The sequence below is a fragment of the Sapajus apella genome, unplaced genomic scaffold (assembly GCF_009761245.1).
Source record: "Sapajus apella isolate SASKATOON/1434 unplaced genomic scaffold, GSC_monkey_1.0 scaffold6, whole genome shotgun sequence".
NCBI classification, from domain to species: Eukaryota; Metazoa; Chordata; class Mammalia; order Primates; family Cebidae; genus Sapajus; species Sapajus apella.
The window spans coordinates 40,777,722-40,799,199 of NW_022436946.1; the positions used below are offsets into that span (position 1 = coordinate 40,777,722).

Consider the following 21,478-nt stretch of genomic DNA (forward strand, 5'->3'; position numbering starts at 1 on the left):
AGCCAAGATCATGCCACTGCACTCCAGCCTGGGCAACAGAGACTCCATCTCAAAAAACAAAACAAAAAACTAGGTATCGAAGGAACAGACCTCAAAATAATAAGCGCCATCTATGACAAACCCACAGCTAATATCATATTAAATGGGCAACAGCTGGAAGCATTTCCCGTGAAAACTAGCACAAGACAAGGACGCCCTGTCTCACCATTCCTATGCAACATAGTATTGGAAGTCCTAGCCAGAGTAATCAGTCAAGAGAAGGAAATAAAGGGCATCCAAACAGAAAGGGAGGAAGTCAAACTATCTCTGTTTGCAGAAGAGTAGCTATGAAAACCTACAACAAATATTATTTTCAACTGGTGTAACCATGAAAATATTTCCTTTAAAGTGAGAAGAAAGACAACAGGCCCAACACTCACCGATAATTCTACATCTAGAAAACCCCATTGTCTCAGCCCAAAAGCTCCTTCAGTTGATAAACAACTTTAGCAGTTTCAGGATACAAAATCAATGTACAAAAATCACTACCATTCCTGTACGCCAACAACAGCCAATCTCAGAGCTGAATCAGAAAGGCCATCTCATTCAGAAAGAATAAAATACCTGAGAATACAGCTAACCAGGGAGGTAAAAGATCTCTACAACGAGAATTACAAAACACTGCTCAAAGAAATCAGGGAAGACACAAACAAATGGGAAAACATCCCATGCTTATGGGTAGGAATAATTAATATCATTAAAATGGCCAAACTGCCCAAACTTACAGATTCAATGCTATTCCTATCAAACTACCAATGACATTCTTCACAGAACTAGAAAAAAAAACTATTTTAAAATTTACATGGAACCGAAAAAGAGCCCAAATAGCCAAGGAATCCTGCATAAAAAGAACAAAACTAAAGATATCACATGCCCAACTTCAAACTATACTACAGTGCTGTGGTAACCAAAATAGCATGGTACTGGTACAAAAACAGGCATATGGACCAATGGAACAGAATAGAGAGCCCAGAAGTAAGGCTGCCCACCTATAACCACATGATCTTCAACAAAGCTGACAAAGCAAACAATGGATAAAAGACTTTTTAATTCAATAAATGAAGAGGGGGTAACAGGCTAAACATATGCAGAAGACTGAAGCTGGACCCCTTCCTTTCACTGTATACAAATATCAACTCAAGATGGATTAAAGACTTAAATGTAAAATCCAAAACTATAAAGACCCTGGAAGATAACCTAGGCAATACTATCCTGCACATAATGGGCAAAGATTTCGTGACAAAGACATTAAAAGCAAACGCAACAAAAGCAAAGTTGACAAATGGGATCTAAGTAAATTTAAGAGCTTCTGCACAGCAAAAGAAACCATCAACAAAATAAACAGACAACCTACAGAATGGGAGAAAATGTTTGCAAACTGTGTATCTGTCCAAGGTCTAATATCCAGCATGTAGAAGGAACTTAAACAAATTTATAAGGGAAAAACAAACAACCCCACTACAAAGTGGGCAAAGGACATGAACAAACACTTTTCAAAAGAAGACATACATGCGGCCAACAAGCATATGAAAAAAAGCTCAATACCATAGATCATTAGAGAAATGCAAATCAAAACCACAATGGGATACCAACTCACACCAGTCAGAATGGCAATTATTAAAAGTCAAAAAAAAGTCAAAAAATAACAGATGCTGGCAAGGCTTCAGAATAAAGAGAACACTCATACATTGCTGATAGGAGTGTAAATTAGTTTAATCATTGTGTAAAGCAGTATGGTGATTCCTCAAAGAGCTAAAAGCAGAACTACCATTTGACGTAGCAATCCTATTATTGGGTATATACCCAGAGGAAAGCATTCTACCATAAAGATACATGCACACGAATGTTCACTGCAACACTATTCACAACAGCAAAGACATGGAATCAACCTAAATGGCCATCACTGACAGACTGGATAAAGAAAATATGGTACATATACATCATGGACTACCATGCAGCCATAAAAAGGAATGAGATCATGTCCCTTGCAGGAACATGGATGGACCTGGAGGCTATTAGCTCAGCAAACTAGCGCAGGAAAAGAAAACCAAATACCACATGTTCTCACTTATAAGTTGGAACTAAATGATGAGAACTTATGAACACAAAGAAGAAAACAACAGACGTTGGGGTCTACTTGATGGTGAGGGTGGAAGGAAGGAGGGAGCAGAAAAGATAAACTCTTTTAACTATTGGATACTGGGCTTAATTTTCGAGTGATGAAATAATCTGTACAACAAATCCCCATGACACAGTTTACCTATATAACAAACCTTCACATGTACCCCTGAATCTAAAATAAAAGTTTATAAAAAGATTCAGGGCAAGCATTTGACAAAACTGAACACCCATTAATGAGAAAAAAAAGTCATTCCTTAACTTCAGGATAGTTATGAAAACCTACAACAAATATTATTTTCAACTAATAAAATCACAAAAATATTTCCTTTAAAGTCAGAAGAAAGACAACAGGTCCAACACTCACAATGTTGTGCTGAACTCCTAAACAATGCAATAAAGAAGAGATGAGGACAGGGGAAAGAGTTACAATAATTGAAAAAAAAAATTATATGCAGACAATTTGCAAAGAAAATCCAAGAGCATCTACAGACAAACTCCTAGCCCTAATGTTCATCAAGATTCTTGGATATCCTTCCTGTAGGAGACAGCTAAAATACCCAAACAAGTAAATATTTTAAAAGAGATATTCATAAAAGGTTAATAAGTTCATAAGGAAGGGAAAAGAACAAGAAGAGTTTGGATTTTTTTTTTTAAGAGTCTTGCTCTGTTGCCCAGGCTGGAGTGCAACCTCCACCTCCCAGGCTCAAGCAATCCTCCCACCTCAGCCTCTCAAGTAGCTGGTACTACAGGCACACACTACCATGCCTAGCTAATTTTTTGACAGGGGGTGTAGGGGGGGCACTAGAAATGGGTTTCACCATGTTGTCCAGGATGCTTGGGTCTCGAATGCTTGGGCTCAAGTGATCCCCCCACCTTGGCCTCCCAAAGTTCTGGGATTATAGGCATGAGCCACTGTGCTGACCAAGAGTTTGGATCTTAAAATAGAAAAAAAGTGAGGGATTTGAAGGCCAGGCAGGGTGGCTCACACCTGTAATTCCAGCCCTTTGGGAGGCTGAGGCAGGAGGATCACTTGAGCCCAGGAGTTTGAGACCAGCCTGGGCAACATAGCAAAACTTTGTTTCTACAAAACAATAAAATTGGCTGACCATGGTGGCATGCACCTGTGGTCCCAGCTACTAGGGAGGCTGAGGTGGGAGGATCGTTTGAGCCTGGGTGGTTGAAGCTGTAGTGAGCCCTATTTGTGCCACTGCACTTCAGCCTGGGCGATAGAGTGAGACCCCATCTCAACAAGAAGAAGTGAAGGATTCATCTTATAGCAAGATTCAAATTAAATCTGTAATAGTGAGTACACTGTGGGACAGGTCTGAGGAAAAACCAAATCGAATGCCCAGAAACAAATCTGCAATTACATGGAAACTTCTGTCTGACTGACAAAATCAGTGAGAAAGGACAGCATAGTCAGTAAAGGGTGCTGGAACAATCAACTATCCACATGGGAAAAATATGAAGTTGGACCCCTACATGACACCATAAGCAAAAATAAATTCCTTATGATTTGCCAATGCTTCAGATAGGCAGTAATTAGACATCCAGAACAAAGCTCAGGGAAGTACAGTATAAAATGATCAGATCTGGAGGGAAGGAGGGGTTGGGGCTGAGGAACCACCTGCTGGGTACTATGCTTACTGCCTGGGTGACAAAATTGTGGAGACCCCAAACCTCCACATTACACAATTTACCTATGTAACAAACCTGTGTACCATTTAATCTATAATACAAGTTGACATTCATTTAAAAAAAAATCAGATCTGGACTCACATCCACATCCAGGGGTCCTGGGGTCAAGTACCAATTCAGGAACCTTTGCATTTCTTTAAACAACTACAGCATTACAGTTCAAGAAAAGCCCCATGCTTCCAAGAAGAATCATTACGTAAAAATACTGACAAAGAGCGGGAGGAAACAGAAATGCGTAATTTAAAGACAGCTCTGAAATTTAACATCATCTTGCTTTGAGCCAACCTGGATTCAAATGATCCTTATTTCTGGAGGAAATAAAGTAAGTGTAGACATGACTAGCGCAAGTGTGAACCAAAGTTCAAATAACTGAAATAGAATAACCTATTACAAAGTCAGATCAGACTTTCTAAGCAGTGGTCCCCTTTCTGATTTAAAACTCTTGTTTATTTCCTAGCAAACTGGAATGTTTGCTTTGTTTTGTATACAGTTTTTTTTTTTTCATCTCAAATAAGCTGAGAAGATTAAGCACACACCGCCCGTAGCTCACAACTCACCAAAGAACTAAAATGACTTAACAACCAATGAGTTTAGAATCACAATAGAATCATATAGGCAATGGAGTCGTTTGTTTGAATTGTTCATTTTTAACTTGGGCCACCATATTTACCCTTTCTGGTAGGTGACCTAAAAAGAAGAAGAGAAAGGATTCCTTGCCAGTCACTCAGGCAAATATTGAAGATAACCCAAAATCTAAGCATGAGCATTTCTGTAAGGCAAGTTCATGTCTTAGTCTACCTACCTGAATATTCTGGCAATATTGGTACAGACGTCCTTGTCACCCATGTACTGTTGCATCACCGTGCAGAGCTGGGGAAGGGCACTGATGCTTAGGAAGTTACTTCTTACTAACGGTGAATCAACCAAGTTTCTCAATGTAGCAGTCACCTAGGATAAAACCATGCTTGTGCCATTTTTTTTTAAACTGAAAAAGTATAACCACACGAAGCAGCACAGTATAATTCATCTCATAAATTTCCTTACATCAGTAGCTAAACCAAGCTCCCACTACGCATCTCCCACCATTGAATGTGAGCCTAGGCACAAGTAGCGACAAATGAAAACAAAGAAAGCCTAATTTAGTTCAAAGGCAAGGAATGGAATGTTAATCTTAGTGAGCCACTGGTATACCCCAAAGCAAGGGTTAAACAAATCATCATATAGGTCTGTTAACAGTCCTAAGACCTTCAACTGACCCTGTGATAGCCACATCAGTTCCGGAGATTAGAAACTTCTTGTTCTATGTTTTTCTTTTCTTTTTTTAATTTTTTTTATTTTATAGGTATTGTCATCTGATTGGTCTATGCTTTTATAAGTAGCATCAGCTAATGATATGGCCAAGGAATATTTAAGATCTTTAGTTGCATTCTCTCCCAAGAGGCAAGAATATCTCACAAATTTCTCGTAGTTTGTAAAAAAAATTTCAGGAAAGCTATCTACTTTACCTTTGTCAAAGAGTCAAGAAGAGAACAGTTTAGTTAATCATATAACTAACATTGTTATCGAATAATTTTAATATGCAGTGTGCTCCTTCCTTGTGGGACAGTACAGGCCAGCTACTGGTTAAGAGCCAGTTCAGCCCCACCACCTGTCAGCCTGGGTTAGTTATTTAACCTCCCGGAGCACATTTTTCTCATCAATAGAGTAGAGGTGATGATACTTGCCCAGCAGTTGTGAGGATTCAATGAGATGAGATGTGTGCATGGCATCGCTGCCAACAGTTAAGAGTCAAATGACAGGGATTCAAGTCCCACGTCTCTTCCTAGTGAAGTGCCTGGGGCCAGCCACTCCTTCCTCCACTTCCCCATCTCCTCATCTGTGAAAAGTGGGTGACAAGCACTGCTCACCTCTCAGGGGGTTGTGTGTAGCAAATGGAAACATGTAGCACTGTTTTTATTACTTATCTAATACTGTAAAGCATCATGTAAACATAAAGCATCACTACGGCCATAGTAAATATACTTTTAAAAACAATTCTTAAGATGACATGGTTTTTCCTTATAACAACAGCAAGTAAAAGATATGATAAAATTTAACTGACTACCCTGAAAACACAAAAAATGTTAAAAAAAAAATCTTTCAAATAAATGTGTACACGTCTTTTGCAATCAATTCAATTATACAATGATTCTGTAAATTCTTCCCTGAAAGTTTCAGTATCCCACACATTGGAGGTGAAACAAACTACTTGAGCATTCCACTTAACCCATGGCTCTGCATAATATCACAATATAGTGATAACTATTCTTCTTATAACCTAAGGAATGGATTTTTTTTTTTTTTTTGAGACAGAGTCTCCCTCTGTCGTCCAGGCTAGAGTGTAGTGGCAGGATCTTGGCTCACTGCAACTTCCACCTCCCCCATTCAAGCAATTCTTGTGCCTCAGCCTCCCAAGTAGCTGGAATTACAGGCGCATGCCACCATGCCTGGCTAATTGTGTATTTTTAATAGAGATGAGGTTTTGCCATGTTGGCCAGGCTGGTCTCGAACTCCTGGCCTCTAGTGATCCACCCACCTCAGCCTCCCAAAGTGTTGGGATTACAGGGGTAAGCCACTGTGCCCAGCCAGGAATGGATCTTTTGTGAAGACTAATGAACCATTCTAGGAATTCCATTGCTGTCACAAAATGGAAAATTCTCTTTATCTGACCCTGTTTCTACCTGTTCTCCTGAGACAGCCCAGGCACTTGAACACTACTGGTTTACATCAATTCAGAGGATACCTCAAAATTCTCTTCCATGGAGACCAGAGTACAGATGCCTGTGTGACTCCCAGGCAGACAGACACTATGGGAAACCATGAAATACCCATTCCAGTCACTGCACACCAACGGTTCCTTTTCCCTGTCCCTAAAGCATCAAAGATAGGGCATCCCAATCCACGGTCATCTTCACACTCCCCACATCTAACCTCTGGCAGAAAGGACGTCAGCAGAAAGGATCATAGTTTCCTTAGGAACTTTTATTTTCTTGTTTTAATCTCAATTTTTTCTCCTTCTCAGGCCTTATTCTCACCTCATTAGAAAAAGTTTAGACAGCTCAAGGTTCTTCTGCCCCACAAACACAACTTTCATAAATAACCCAAGTCAGGAGAGAAAGCCCACATTTATATGTGACACACCATCTGACTGAAATTCCTACCCATTTACTGCATGTGATACACACAGTTGAGTAATATACATACCTCACATATTTCCAAGTTTGTCATTTGTGGTGCTGGTAAAAATAATGTACATGAAACATATACCACACATTTGAAAAATACACAGCAGTAGCTCAATGGATGATACCATCAGCCTAGTTGCTCAAGCAGAGACATCCCAGAATCCTGCCTTTCTGCTATCTGTTACCCCAAGCCATACTGACTTTTTGTCCATATCTCCCAGGATAATATTCAGTTCCCTGACCATGGTCTACACGGCTCAATAGATCTGGTTCTTCTCAACCTATCAAGCTTCATCTCATACCATATAGGGCCCATAAACTCTACTTCATACTAAGTTATTTAATATTATGTGTTACTATCTGTCTACTCCTCCAGACTAGATGCTTCAGTAAGGGCATAAATCTTGTTCATCCTTTTCACCATTGTACTTCCAGCTCCAAGTCTAGTGCCTGGTACATGGTGGGTGCTCAATAGGCATTTACTAATGGCATGAATGAATGGGTGAACATCTACAAAGGAAAGACAGGGATATCAGAACGCCATGGGCTAAGCAGACAGTATCTCTGAGGTAGATAGATTTTAAGATGATTTTTTTAAAGCAGAGAAATAAAAAATTATGAATGAAAGAAAAATGGACTCTAGAGTTACCCAGCTCAGGCTAACTTGCCTATGAAGGCCTTTCAGAGGTCAATCAGATGCTTCCTCTTCCATGTTAACAAAGCATCCTGTTCCTGCCTCTATAACCCCTATCACAGAAGCATCCTCACTGTCTCAAGCACCTTCTCTCCCATGGTGAACTCCTCTAGGATATAAACCACTTCTTATTCTTCTTCCTACTCAGAGGACAACAAATGTGCTCATAAAAAGCTCTTGAATGTTCAGCTGCTGGAGGGCTGGATGAGCAAATGAGAAGGGGAAGGAGACGGAAGAAAGAAAGAAGAGACAGGAGAGATAAAAAGGGAGTTTTTCCCTTTAAGACACCTCTGGCAAGGAAGTGCAGGAGTTTAGCAGAGGCCTGGATGAACCAGGGCTTAAAGCCCTGAGGGAGAAGGATCAGGAAGAGGTCACCAGACAGATGCAGCTCTGAAGGCCTCTATCTTGAGAGACTGTCACCAACCTCTGAGAGCCACCAATCTGACTGTGAGGTGACGGTGGGGCCCTGAATGCTCAGACCAGTAGCCTTTTCTGGAAAAAATGCAAAAACAAACAAACAAAAATTGGGTGTGGGGAGGAGAGTCTGGCTAAATCATGTGGTCACAGTAAAGGCAAGTTCCCAGTCAACCCACTTCATTCTGAATTTTGCTCCAACTTTTAAATTCATTGTATACAAATGAAAATTAAAACAAAACAAAACAAAAACAAGAACTCTCAGTTGAACAGAGATAAATCTGTGAAAATCATCAATGAGCTCTGTGCTCTGCTCAGAGGGTCTTTATTTCCCACCTCCCCCTGCCCCAAAGCCCCCGCACTGGGCCTGCCCCCAAAGAAGGAGTTAACCCATGCCCAAGCTTTATGCTTGGAGGTATCCATCTGTTTCTTAACTTTCTATTCTAATGTGTAGTATTTATAAATGCACAAACTTAGATACACATTTTTCTTTTCTATTATATATATATTGTATATAATCTTTCTTTATTTTTTTTTTTTTTGGAGACAAAGTCTCCCACTGTAGCCCAGGCTGGAGTGCAGTGGCACAATCTTGGCTCACTGCAACCTCCACCTCCCGGGTCCTAGTTCAAGCAATTCTCCTGCGTCAGCCTCCTGAGAACCTGGGATTATAGGCACATGCCACCATGCCCAGCTAATTTTTGTATTTTTAGTAGAGATGGAGTTTCGCCATGTTGGCCAGGCTGGTCTTGAACCCCTGACCTTGTGATCTGCCCGCCTTGGCCTTCCAAAGTGCTGAGATTACAGGCGTGAGCCACTGCGCCTTTATATAACCTGCACTGTATATAACCTTTCAAACCACCTCAAATCCCTTACTTAAAAAAAGTCTAAGTTAAATGAACACCTAGATACTTGTTTGGTCTCTAAAGGACTTAGAGAAATTTCCAACCTCTTAAGTAACATTTCACCAAGAAATAACACACTGAAAAACACAAGTTCTAATTTCTTTTTCCCCATCTCCTAACTTGCAACCCTGTGAAACTGATATAGTGAGTCAGAAGGTAGCCAGTAGGAAGAAGAAAAAAGAGAAGAAAATGGCACTGATAATCCACCAAAAGGATGAATAAAAATGTAAGTTTCCTTGCTTATTAGCAATTGTTAGGTGATGTTTAGGACAAAAAGGAACCTCAGGTTTTGGTAAATATCCAGGAAGAAACATTCCATTCTGCTTCTGGTTACTAATCTGCTGAAAAATCACTCAGCTACACTTGACAACTTTCTGGTGCTCACTTTTCTGAGACAGCTTCTTTCCATGTTCCCCAAATTCTTTGATCATAACAGGTACCACCCTCAGTCGGGTAAAATGCCCGGAGAGCTGGCAAAGCTGCCCAGCTCACACTGAATTATGTAAGCCTCAAAGTTTTCATTGTGCAGTCACTATTGGGAGACCCATTTTAAAGGGGAAACATGTATGAAGAAGAAATTAGATCATTTATAAATGCACAAACCACATTTTAACACAGCAAAATTAGAACTCAAAAGCTTTAGCTTCTGTTTTTTTCAAGTTGACTGTAGGTACTTAGTTATGAATTTCAGATTGTGTTTTCAACTATTAATTATTGAGAAACCTTCGCAAACAAAAGATCTTTGTCTTAAATATGGGGCTGGGCCCAGTGGCTCATGTCTGTAATCCCAGTGACTCTCGTGGCTGAGGCAGGAGAATTGCTTGAACCCCAGAGGCGAAGGTTACAGTGAGCCACACCTTTGATAGCACCACCGCACTCCAGCCTGAGTGACAGAGTGAGACTCTGTGTCAAAAAACAAAAAAAGGCGGGGTGGGAGGGGCGGCTCCTGACTTGGATCACTGGACTTGAGGACACAACACAGGCCAGCAGCTGTGGTCTCATTCCTGCATTCTCTACTGCATGCAGTGGATGGGTGCGAGGTGGAGACAACCTCAACACACACACATGTCCAGAGTGGATGGCCCTCTCTTTTCCCTCTGCACCCTTCCTCCATCAAAGTACTCTGCGCTCAAGGAACTCACCAGATTCTGCTCTAGAAGGCAACCTGCCATCTGAGCCGCCCCAGCTCAGAGGGGCTTGTGACTCACTGAAGCTCAGAAGTGTATCAATGCTCCCAGGTAGGCTGGCACCTTGGCCTCTGTTTCTTGGTCTCCTGCCTCCCTAGTCTATTTGGCACTGGTCTCTAAAAGCATTTTGCAATCTTCTGGAATATCCACAACTAAAATCCCTCGAGCTTTATCTCAACTTAACTGCCAACTGCAAAATGGTTGACTTTCCACTGATGTTGTGAAAGAATAAACACAGCCGCCGGAGACCACAAACAGCGTGAAATGATTTAAGACCCAAGCCGCTATTTTCCAACCTCAGCTAAACCATCTCCCTCTATTAATAAAAACACATTCATGTATTTGAACTTGTGTCCAATTGAGGCCACGTATATGCCAAAACCAAACCCAAGAAGTTTCACGTTGTCTCGTATATGATTCATACAGTTCTGGCTGAGACAAAAAAACCAATGACAAGAGGCTGCTAGACATGTGACACCACTGATAACAAGCATTTCTAAGCTTTTACTGGAATTTATTCAGGTATATACATATGAAGGTAATATTAATTCAAAATTCTTGATAACACTTGGTGCCTGGCTACACAGGCCTACTTGGCACATCCCTAACATGGGTGTCCGACTTAGCAGGAAATGCTTCAGTCCTCCGTAAGTCCCCAGTGTCCTACTTCGAGACTCTGTTTGGCATTTGGCTCTGCTTATTGTTGTTTCTCCATTTACTGCCTCTATGTTAGTTACCTCACTAAAATAAGTAGGTAGCTGATTCTTCTAGTTGTGGCTATGTATGTATAAGTATAGGAGAAATTTTGACTATCATACAAACAATATAGAATGCCAATGCAGCACAACAAGAAAAAGGAGTCTGAAAAAGACAGTGCATTAAGAACTACCAAACAATGACATCACTATTCACAATTATATGCTAAAGCTAGTGACATTTCTTCACTGCCACAACTAACACATCTACAGTGAAGAGGAGAGGCTAAGCAGACAGGGCACTAATTGAGAGCAAATGGCTCTCCTCAGACACAGTAGGAGCCTCATTTTCCACCCTTGATCTGTCTTTTAGCATGAGACTCCTGGCCACCCACCACCCTCACTTCCTGATTGGTGAGCTTGAGACAGGAATCAGACACTCCCCGTCCAGCCCCTACCTGGGCCTCTCTTCCCTTCCTCTTTTAGAAGTGAGCTGCCATCAGAATACATGTGTTCTCTACTCTTCCAGGGACAGATCTGTTCTGTGACTGGATGGGTAAATCTAATTCAAGGCCTCAGGATTAGAAAGCACACCTGCCTCAGCTATAGCCACATCTTCCATCCAAGGTGATAACCTTCTCCCCATCCCCCATCTTTCTTAGTCTTTTATTTCCAACTAAAAAACCCAAGGCTTTACATGTTTAGGCCTCTGAGTCTTCCCAGATCTTCAGATCTGCTCTCCCTGGAGAATCAGAGGAGACCATGAGTTGCCTGTAGACAGCTCCTTCCCAGGAAAGGGAAGAGAAGGGAATAGAAAGAACCTGGGCCCTGAACGCCTACTCTCTTGTGGCAACTGGGCACATGAATGGTTATGCTGCTGGCAATTCTTTTATAGGAAGGAAACTCCATAAGTAGGAAATAGATGTCCCCTTCCCATTAACAAATTAGCCAGCCTAGTGATCAATAAAAAAGACGAATCCCTAAAAATGTTTCATCTAATCTCAAAAACAATGTGCTAAGCAAAATAAGCCAGATATAGTACTCTAGGTAACTGTGGGGTATCCATATCGATTTCCTGGGTTTGATAACGTGCAACAGTTATGTAAGCTGTCACCACTGGGAGGAGCTGGGTGATGGGTACACAGGACCTCTCGGTACTATTTTTGCAACATCTTGTGAATTTATACTTAGTTCAAAATAAAAGTTTAAAAAGGTGCCAGACACAAAAGGGTACATGATGTATATTCCATTTTTATAAAGTTTTAGGACAGGCAGAGCTTATCTATGGTGAAAGAGATCGGAAAAATAATTCCCTCTGGGAGAAGGGAAGGAGAATGGGGATTAACGAGAAGAGGTGGGAGGAAGTTTCTGAGGTGACAGAAACCGGTATCTTGATAAGGGTATGCGCTACGTGGCTTTCTACTTTTGTCAAACTCATCAAGCATATACAATCTGAGCATTTCACTGTATGTAGATTACACCTTAATTAAAACAATAATAAAATTAAAAGCCTCATCTGTTGCTTGCTGTTCAAGCAAACCCTTCAAAATAAATGCTTTAAATTATCAAATATCCAAAACAAAATCTGTAATAATTTAGGAAATATAATCAAGGGGCTATTTGCTCCCATGTTATAGGTATGCAGTTTACCCCTCCCATAATAATCAGAACTAAGTTCCACTGGTAGACATTGCTACTGTGGTTCCGACTCCAGTCTGAAGACTTAGGCTTCTGATAGGCAGGGTCGAGCAGGACGAAGAATTGACATCGTTTCCAGGGTAAACACGTGTACTCATGATCATCTAAACACCTAAATGCAAATGCATTAATCTCTACATTTAAAAACCATTAAACATGGCCAGGCATGGTGGCTCACGCTCGTAATCCCAGCACTTTGAAAGGCCAAGGCAAGCGGATCACTTGAGGCCAGGAGTTCAAGACCATCCTCGCCAACATGGCGAAACCCCTTGTCTCTACTGAAAATACACAAAAAATTAGATGGGTGTGGTGGCAGAAGCCTGTAATCCCAGCTACTGAGGAGGCTGAGGCAAGAGAATCACTTGCACCCAGGAGGTACAGGTGGCAGTGAGTGGAGATTGCACAGTTGCACTCCAGCCTGGGTGACAAGAGCAAAACTCTGTCTCAAAAGCAAACAAACAAACAATTAAACATAACTAAATCAAGATTTAAAAGATGGCTATATCCCAGCCACCTTGGTACAATCTTTAATTACTAATAATAACTTAAGTCACTGCTTGATTGAATCCCCAGACTTCAGTTGAAAGCCTGTCTTAAATTCCCCAAACCTTGAAGCAGAGAATAGCTGGCTCTGAGAATTGGGATCTATCATGTACCCAGAATCCCATTCATGAACACCCTCCTCCAATTTTAGTTTCTCTTTGGCCTTCTGCTCCACATTGCTTATTAAAGCCTGAACAACAAAAAGACTGAAGATTCGAAATCCATCTCAGACTCTGTCTTCTTAATTTCTTGTGACTACGTTTTTATCCCATTAGAAGTAATTGCTCTTTGAAGCTTCAGGTTTGGGAAATTCTGATCTTATTTAATAGCTTTCTGGTGAGCGCCTACTATGTGCACTGCCCTGTTATAAGCACTTTACTAGATCATCTCACTTCATTTCCCAGTTGCCCTTTAAGGCAGGCATAGTCAGACCTTTAGAGACAGGAAAGTGAGACTCAGAGGGTGAGGTGAGCTCAGCGTCCCAGCTGAGAGGCCAGCTCAGGCTGGGGGCTCCAGTGCAGTGCTCTCCTCACGGAACCATGCAGGTGGCGGCACTGAGCCTGCCCCAACACAGCTCAGGGCTGAATGGACGATCAGGGTTCCCGATGGCAAATTTTAAATACAGGAGTGAGCCCAGGTCAGCCAAAGTGGGGAGCTCACTCTAGGGCTCAGAAATAAAAAATAAAAAAAAATCAAGTATATCAAAACACCTTTTAATTTAAAAATAAAGAGATAAAAAATTATGTAAGATTGAAAGAGAGCAAGCAAGCCTGCTGTTGCCCTAGGAGATGGCCCCTCACACTCCTCACTGGCCTACTCACACTGCTCTAAACAAAGTAGCGAATTCCTCTTCCCCTAAACCTCCGCAGCATTTGCCAAAGCTGACCCGCCCTTGCTGTGAAAATCTCTACTCTTGTACATTGCCCTTCATTTTCTGGTCACTTCCTTTTTTCTTCCCATTCCACAAATGAAGCCATTTCATAGAATCTGTCATCAGTGTCTCTGCTCTTTCTCTTCTCTCTCCTTGGGTAATTTCATTGTCTTTCCTGCCTTCAACCATCACCTTCATGTAGATGACCCTGAATCTGTATTTTTGGTCTTACGTTCTCTTCTAAGCCTCGGCTCATACCTCCTACTGCCTACTCAACAGGCCCACATGGCTATTCTGCTGAGACCTGAAAGTTTTATATTAAAGCTAATTTCGGCTGGGCTCAATGGCTCACGCCTGTAATTTCAGTATTTTGGGAGGCTGAGGCAGGTGGATCACTTGAGGTCAGGAATTAGAGACCAGCCTGGCCAACATGGTGAAACCCTGTCTCTACCAGAGACCTACTAAAACAATTTTAATTTTGTACTAAAAATATAAAATGTAGCCAGGGGTGGTGTCACATGCCTGCAATCCCAGGTACTCTGGAGGCAGAGGCAGGAGAATCACTTGAACCCGGGAGGCGGAGGTTGCAGTGAAGCCAAGACTATATCATTGTACTCCAGCCTGGGTGACAGAGTGAGGCACTCTCTCTCTCAAAAAAATAAAAAATAAAGATAAAGCTAATTACGTAATTTCCTTCCCTCCTCTCACCAAATCCAGCTCCCTTCTATAACTCTCTAATTTCTTTTTGTGATATTATAATTTATCATTTTCTGAACTATCGAGGCTCAAATGGTCTGAGTCAGCTCTATTTATTCAATACTTTCCTATTCCCTAAGCTCTAAAAACAAAAGCAAGGAACAGAGTGAAGGAAGGAAAGGACTGATGAGGTGGGAGGACCGATCTTCCCGAGAGACTTCCATTTAGAAAAAGGAAGAACGTTAACAGTGGTACGGTACTGAGAAAGGGGAAAAGATCTGGATTTGTGGGAGCCACTAGGGAGGTGTCTGCAGGCTGAGAGGGCAGAGAAGGAGGGCTGGGAGGTTGCGAGAAGGAAAAGCAAACCATGTTACCCGGGGTGCCGCAGAACGTTCTGACTTCAAATATAGGATATCTAAAGCAGGGAAAGAATACATTTCTCTAAGGATTGAATTCAAAATCAAGTGGGTCAGGCTATAAAGAAAAAACCAATTGGAAGTACAAGTGAATCCAAAAAATAGGTATACAAGTTCAAGTCAAACCGAGCTTTAATAGTTACACTGTACACCTACAAATTACCTAGCTGTAAATGTAAGTACGTCGAGATTTCCTTCAATTACAGCAAAGCAGCTTTGTACATGATGTTCTCAAGACACAGAGGCCAAAGGAGACACCGGGAGAATTTGGGCACGGTTGTGATTGTGACATAAACAGAAGACTCTTCTCTGTTCTCCAGGAAAGGGCACAAGGAAGACCAAAATAGTCTTTCAGATGGAGGTGACTCCAGGAGTCTCCCTCAGCTCCTGTGTCATGCCTGCCTGACTGTTGGTCTTTAAAGGTCACAGATGAACCTCATGATAATCCATTCCAGAGCAACACTGACAAGTCCCTCTTTCCATCTGTGCCACCTGCTTGGTGGTATAATTTACTATTGGCATTTAGGAGCCTTGCCTGTTAGTTGGCCTGTATTTCTCTTTTTCCAAGTTCCAAGGAGCTGCCCCCAAATTCTAGTGTTCTGGAGTTCTGTGAACACGCACATTTTAACCTGCTTTACTCTTAGGGCTTTACAGACAGACTCGAATCTCCAGTTTTTCCAGCCCGGAACTAGTCACACTTTGACTTGACTGGGTGGCAGCACCCAGTTCCTTGGAGCATCTTGTCCTTCTCAACACGCTATTACATGTCTGACATGCAGAAATGAATGCAATGTTGGGTATGTGGAAGTAGCATAATTTTGCAGAAGAACAGGCACTGGAATACTATTATCTAGACACAGGGGTCACCAAAAAGTAGGTGCCTATTGGCAGCTCTCCTGTCTTGCTCACCACCCAGACATGCCTGGCACATAGCAGCCATGCCACAAAACTTGTGAAATGAGTATCTCTTAATTTCAGCCACCAGGTGATAAACATCTAGGCAGGCATACAGCTATACACACACACACACACACACACACACACACACACACAGCCATACACACACACACACACACACACACACACACACACACACACACACACACACACACACACACACACACACACAAAAAACAACATAAAGAAGACCTTCCAAAGCTACACATTGTTATTTTTTCCTCTAAGCAACATTAGTCCATCTGCTTTGCAGGAGCTTTTCCTTCACACCCATTCCTTTATCTCCACTCTAATCAGTCTAAAAAATCTAACTACAGCAATGCCTCTTAACTGGGGCTGCTGCGTTTGAGATCTTAGCCCTCCAATCTGTCATGTACCATGGAGATACGTTCTCCTCCCATCACTTTTCAGCTTTTTGGTCTTTATCAGCTTAACGTTTTGTGCACATCCATCTTTCTGCCACTCTGATCTCATCTCATCCTCCCTATGCATTGACCTCCAACTGCTCCTTGTTGCCCCAAGTGCACTCTTGGCAGCCTGGGATTTGAGACCCCTGGCTGTACCCTCTGAATCTCACCTTCCAAGACTCCCACGCAGAATCTGTCTACTCTAGACAGCTCTACCTCTTCAGCACTCCCAAACACACATTATTTATTTCCCACTTGAGTGTTCAACATCCTTTTCCCTTTATTCTAGTTTCCCAAATTCTGTACAACCTCAGGGTCCAGCTTTGGAAGATGTTTTCCACCCTTTCAGTGGGTCCAATGGAGCTGCTTTCGGAAAATAAGATGACTCTAATGCTGTGCCAGATGTTAAAGCAAGCAAAGTTTTGTAATATGAGGTCCCCAGAAAGTGTGCCAAAGCTACTGAGGTTCTTGGGGTTGAAAGTCGTAGAGGAAAAGCAGACATGCCACTAGGCATTGCCTGATTGTATATCTTTTGCCCTCATCATGTTCTCCTTGGCTGGCAGATATTACTTTATTCTTATTTCAGCCAGAAGTAATTTATTAATTTTTTCCATTGAAAAAAGCTGCTTTAAAAATGCCTCCTGGCCAGACACAGTGGCTCGCGCCTATAATCCCAGCACTTTGGGAGGCTGAGGTGGGCAGATCATTTGAGGTCAGGAGTTTGAGACTAGCCTGGCCAACATGGTGAAACCCCGTCTCTACGAAAAGTACAAAAAAAATTATCTGGGTGTGATGGTGTGCATCTGTAGTCCTAGCTACTCAGGAGGCTGAGGCAGGAGAATTGCTTGAACCTGGGAGGTGGAGGTTGCAGTGAGCTGAGGTCACACCATTGCACTCAAGCCTGGGTGACAAAAGCAAAACTCCGTCTCCAAAAAAAAAAAAAAAAAAAAAAAGGCTCCTGAGCTGGAGTTGCCAGGTTCTGAAAGCTGATGTAAACAGACACTTCTGCTTGTGGCCAGATCTGTCTGGCTGAATTTGCACATGAACCGGCTGGTGAAAAGTCAGCATTACACATTCACAAGAGCAGAGGCTTTCATCTGCTCTAGGAGTGAAATCTTGTTGCTTACATTTTATCATTCGTATGATACAAAACAGCTTTTGTTTTCATTAAATATGAGGGAATGTCCCATTCAGGGGATTCTGCAAATGACAAAGACTAAAATAATGTCTCCTTCCTCCCCAAATCTGTAAACACACACATAGTGATACAGTTGATACAAATGGCATTTGGTGACTACAGCCGGAGTTTAAGTTCAGATAAATGCAATAATGGGCTCCATTTTCTCCTGCTAGACAGGGGTGTGGGCCACCCATGGCAGGCCTTAGGCTGGTTCCAAGGAAGGCTTTGGAGATAATTACAGAGCCCACTGCCAACAGGTGGTGGCATGTGGTGGTGGGCAGTGAGGAGGAAGTTCTGTAGCGCCCCCTGGTGGGGGGGGGGGGACACAAATGTCAGGAAAGGAGAGGGGATCTGACCTGGTGAATCAGTTTGTACTTGAGGATGCTGAATTCAGGGAAAAGGGAAATAAAAGAGTAACACGGGGAGTAATATACTGTATGTGTACACCAGAGGTCCCATTTCTTGATTTGATACATTTTTGGTCACAGTGACACTTAATATTCCTTCATACCAACAGATCATATGCACGCACAGGCACACACACCAGTGATATAGTTGATACAAACAGCAAACAGTAATTTATATATGTATAAGATGGGGTTGGAAAGAGATTAACTAGACAAGAATCCCATAAGCTGTTACATAAAAATTTAAAACGGAGTGAGTATCTCAATATGGGAATGGCTGAGAATCTGAGATATATCCTAATCACAGAATATTATACAGTCATTAAGAAGAATTAAGCAAGTCTTTAGGGTTGACTCAAGGAATTTTTACTATGTATTGTTAAATGAGGGGACAGAAACGCATAGAATATTCCACTTGTTAAATCCTATGTGTGTATTAAAAGGTGCTGAACACATCAGTGTGAACAATGTTAGCTTAATGGATGAACCAGAATGAGAAACAGGGAAGGAACAGGATGATAGAAAACAAACGAAAGTGACTATTAAAAGTAACAGGCTATTTAAAAAGTGCGAATTCTATTAAATTATATTTATGTATATAAAATACTGGAGGCGTTATCTCAGGGTGAAAATATTGCAGGTGATTTTTATATTCTGCCTTATACTTTTCAGCATTTTAAATAGGAAATATAATCATTCTATAATCAGAAATTACTATTTTCATTGAGGGAAAAAATTGAATGATTCGGTAACACTGGGAGGATGGAAAATAAGGTTTCTTAAGTCTTCCTAGCCAAAACAGGACACATGGGAAAATTTTGCATCATTTATGACTAAAAGAGGTTTTCATAATCTTCTTCAAAATTGAGACAGATCACAAAGTCCAAAATTAATAATCATCCTAAATATCTTAAGCATCTAGAAGGCAGGGCCTAAATCTAATTTTTAACACAGTTTCTCATTGGCCTAGAATGTTCTGAGTCAATCCTCATTAATTGACAAGCACATTTCAAATCCCATGAGTTATTATACCAAAGATGCTATTATTTGATATACAAATCCTATTAGAGAGTAAAATCTCATCTAAAAAAGAGTATCCATGCTGTAGCAGCTCCAATGAAAACAATTTATGAAATTTAATCTGCCACAACAGAAGTAATACAACTCTAACACACAACAAAATTCGTTTACCTGCTCTGTTTACGTTAAATGTGTCCACTTTTGTTACCTGCATTTCTCCAGTCTCAGGGCTGCCTTGTATCTACATGCCCCCCTCAAAGACTGTCTGCTTGATACCATTACCTTCTGTTTGTTTTTGAGATGGAGTCTTGCTCTGTCACCAGGCTGGAGTGCAGTGGCGTGATCTCAGCTCACTGCAAACTCCACCTCCCAGGTTCAAGTGATTCTCCTGCCTCAGCCTCCCGAGTAGCTGGGACTACAGGTGCATGCCATCATGCCTGGCTAAGTTTTGTATTTTTAGTAGAGACAGGGTTTCACCACATTGGCCAGAATGGTCTCGATCTCTTGGCCTCGTGATCCACCTGCCTTGGCCTCCCAATGTGCTGGGATTACAGATGAGAGCCACCGCGCCTGGCCGACCTTCTGTTTCTTACTGAATATACAATATGAGTAATGACATTAGCTACCAATCATCATAAATAATCTCCAGACCACGCCCATCTTCAAAACTCTAAACAGCCTGTGAAAATTCTGACATGCAATTTGCAATTGCTTTGCAGAGTGGTACAACTCTTTCCTTTATTCTAGGCCTGCTTTCTGTTCAGGGCAGTGAAAGTGCATGCTGTGTGGAGAGCTGCTCTGGGAAAAGCCATAGAATAGCCTGTACAGGACAACAGGCCCCAGGCCCTCAAGGGGTGGAGGTGAGCTGTGGCTGCTGCCCTGGGAGGCCGGGCACCTGCACCTGGCTGTAGGAGACTCTTGCATGTCATTCTTTTAAATAGTAACTGGCATTAGGCAACATGAAAACTAATTTTACACATCTAACCTTTTCAAGTAAAATACTTACCTGAACTAGCAAGTGGCCCGAATTAGGCAAACATGTACCACATTTCTTGGTGTTCTCATTTATTTGCTTTACCAAATTTATCAGTATTTCCACAGCACCTTTGCTGATCATTTCATTAAGAAATCCTGGATTTCCAGAAATGAACTTTATAGACCCCATACAGTATAAAAAAGCTTCCATGTTCATTTCCAGGTCTTCACTTCTTAGTACCTCCAATAATGATTCTGTCAAAAAGATGAATTATTATAAATGTCTAACACCTGGAGAGAAATATACTAAGGCACTTGTGTATGAACTTCAAATACAATTTGTAAAATATGTTTATCAAAACCTACATTGAAGTGCTTATTAAGAATTACTCATATAGTATAAAGAGAAAGGCTTACTTTTAGCTAAGACAAATCTCTGTAGTAGTAATTTCAGTAAAAGGATGGGATTGTTAATAAATGAGAAATTATTCTTTTAGTTAATGTCATTCCTTGCCTCTTACTAATTATTTATTGGCCTTTTCTTGTTATAAAAATTTTGAGATATAGAATACTAATAAATTTAAGAGTTAAACTTCAACAAACCTTTAAGATTATAGTTGTGGCTGTATTATTAGTGGGAAACTAATGACAGGGGCTGAAAACAAAGTCTCAGTCACGATACAAAAAGATAACTTGAATATAATGCCTATCCTTTTCCCAAGACAACTTAAGAGCATCTATTCAAATAACATACCACTACTTGGTTTTATGAGTAATCCAGGCAAATCCAATAAGGTCAATAATAATGCATACTTCACATTTAATTATATTAATGCCAATTTAATCATTTGCAATTATTATTTTCAGTCTACAATTTTTATTTAGTTGATTCAACATTAGACATTTCTTTCAGTACCGGTTTTGTTCCTGTCTGCTAGGGGCAATGAAAAGATAATTTATCCTATGTTGCAAAAAGAGAATTCAAAGTATTTTCCATGTTGCTGCCTTTTCTTATATCAGCAATATTAATTCATAAAAAGATTTTCATTTAGGAAATCAGGTGCCTTAATTATTTAGAAATACAACAAAAGTTAGGCATTAGCTAGATAAGGTGTAAGAAAACTTCCTTACCTACAAATTTGAAACATTTCAATGTCAGATTTCTATAACAGTTACAGATGTCTTTCAACTTTTAGTCATTCCTAGTATATCAAAAGACTAAAATTTTCAATTACGTCAAATACTATTAAATGCATTTTTCTAGATATTAAATCCAAGTCCAGGAATGAATTCTTAAATGGGGAACACTTTATAAAGCCACATAATGTTAC

At 41.0% G+C, this 21,478-nt stretch overlaps 1 protein-coding gene across 10 annotated transcripts in view; it reads right to left on the bottom strand.

Annotated features, from left to right (window-relative positions):
- The window catches only part of ARMC2 (armadillo repeat containing 2), a 132,126-nt gene that overhangs the window by 50,534 nt on the left and 60,114 nt on the right, over nt 1-21,478 (bottom strand). For 9 of the 10 annotated variants that reach the window (XM_032275089.1, XM_032275094.1, XM_032275092.1 and 6 more), the window contains 2 exons: nt 20,179-20,402; nt 4,661-4,806 (listed from right to left, as the gene is read on the bottom strand). In XM_032275089.1, the coding sequence (XP_032130980.1) occupies nt 4,661-4,806; nt 20,179-20,402 (370 nt within the window). The remainder of the gene's footprint in view (nt 1-4,660; nt 4,807-20,178; nt 20,403-21,478) is intronic. The other variant, XM_032275090.1, reaches the window with a different exon arrangement.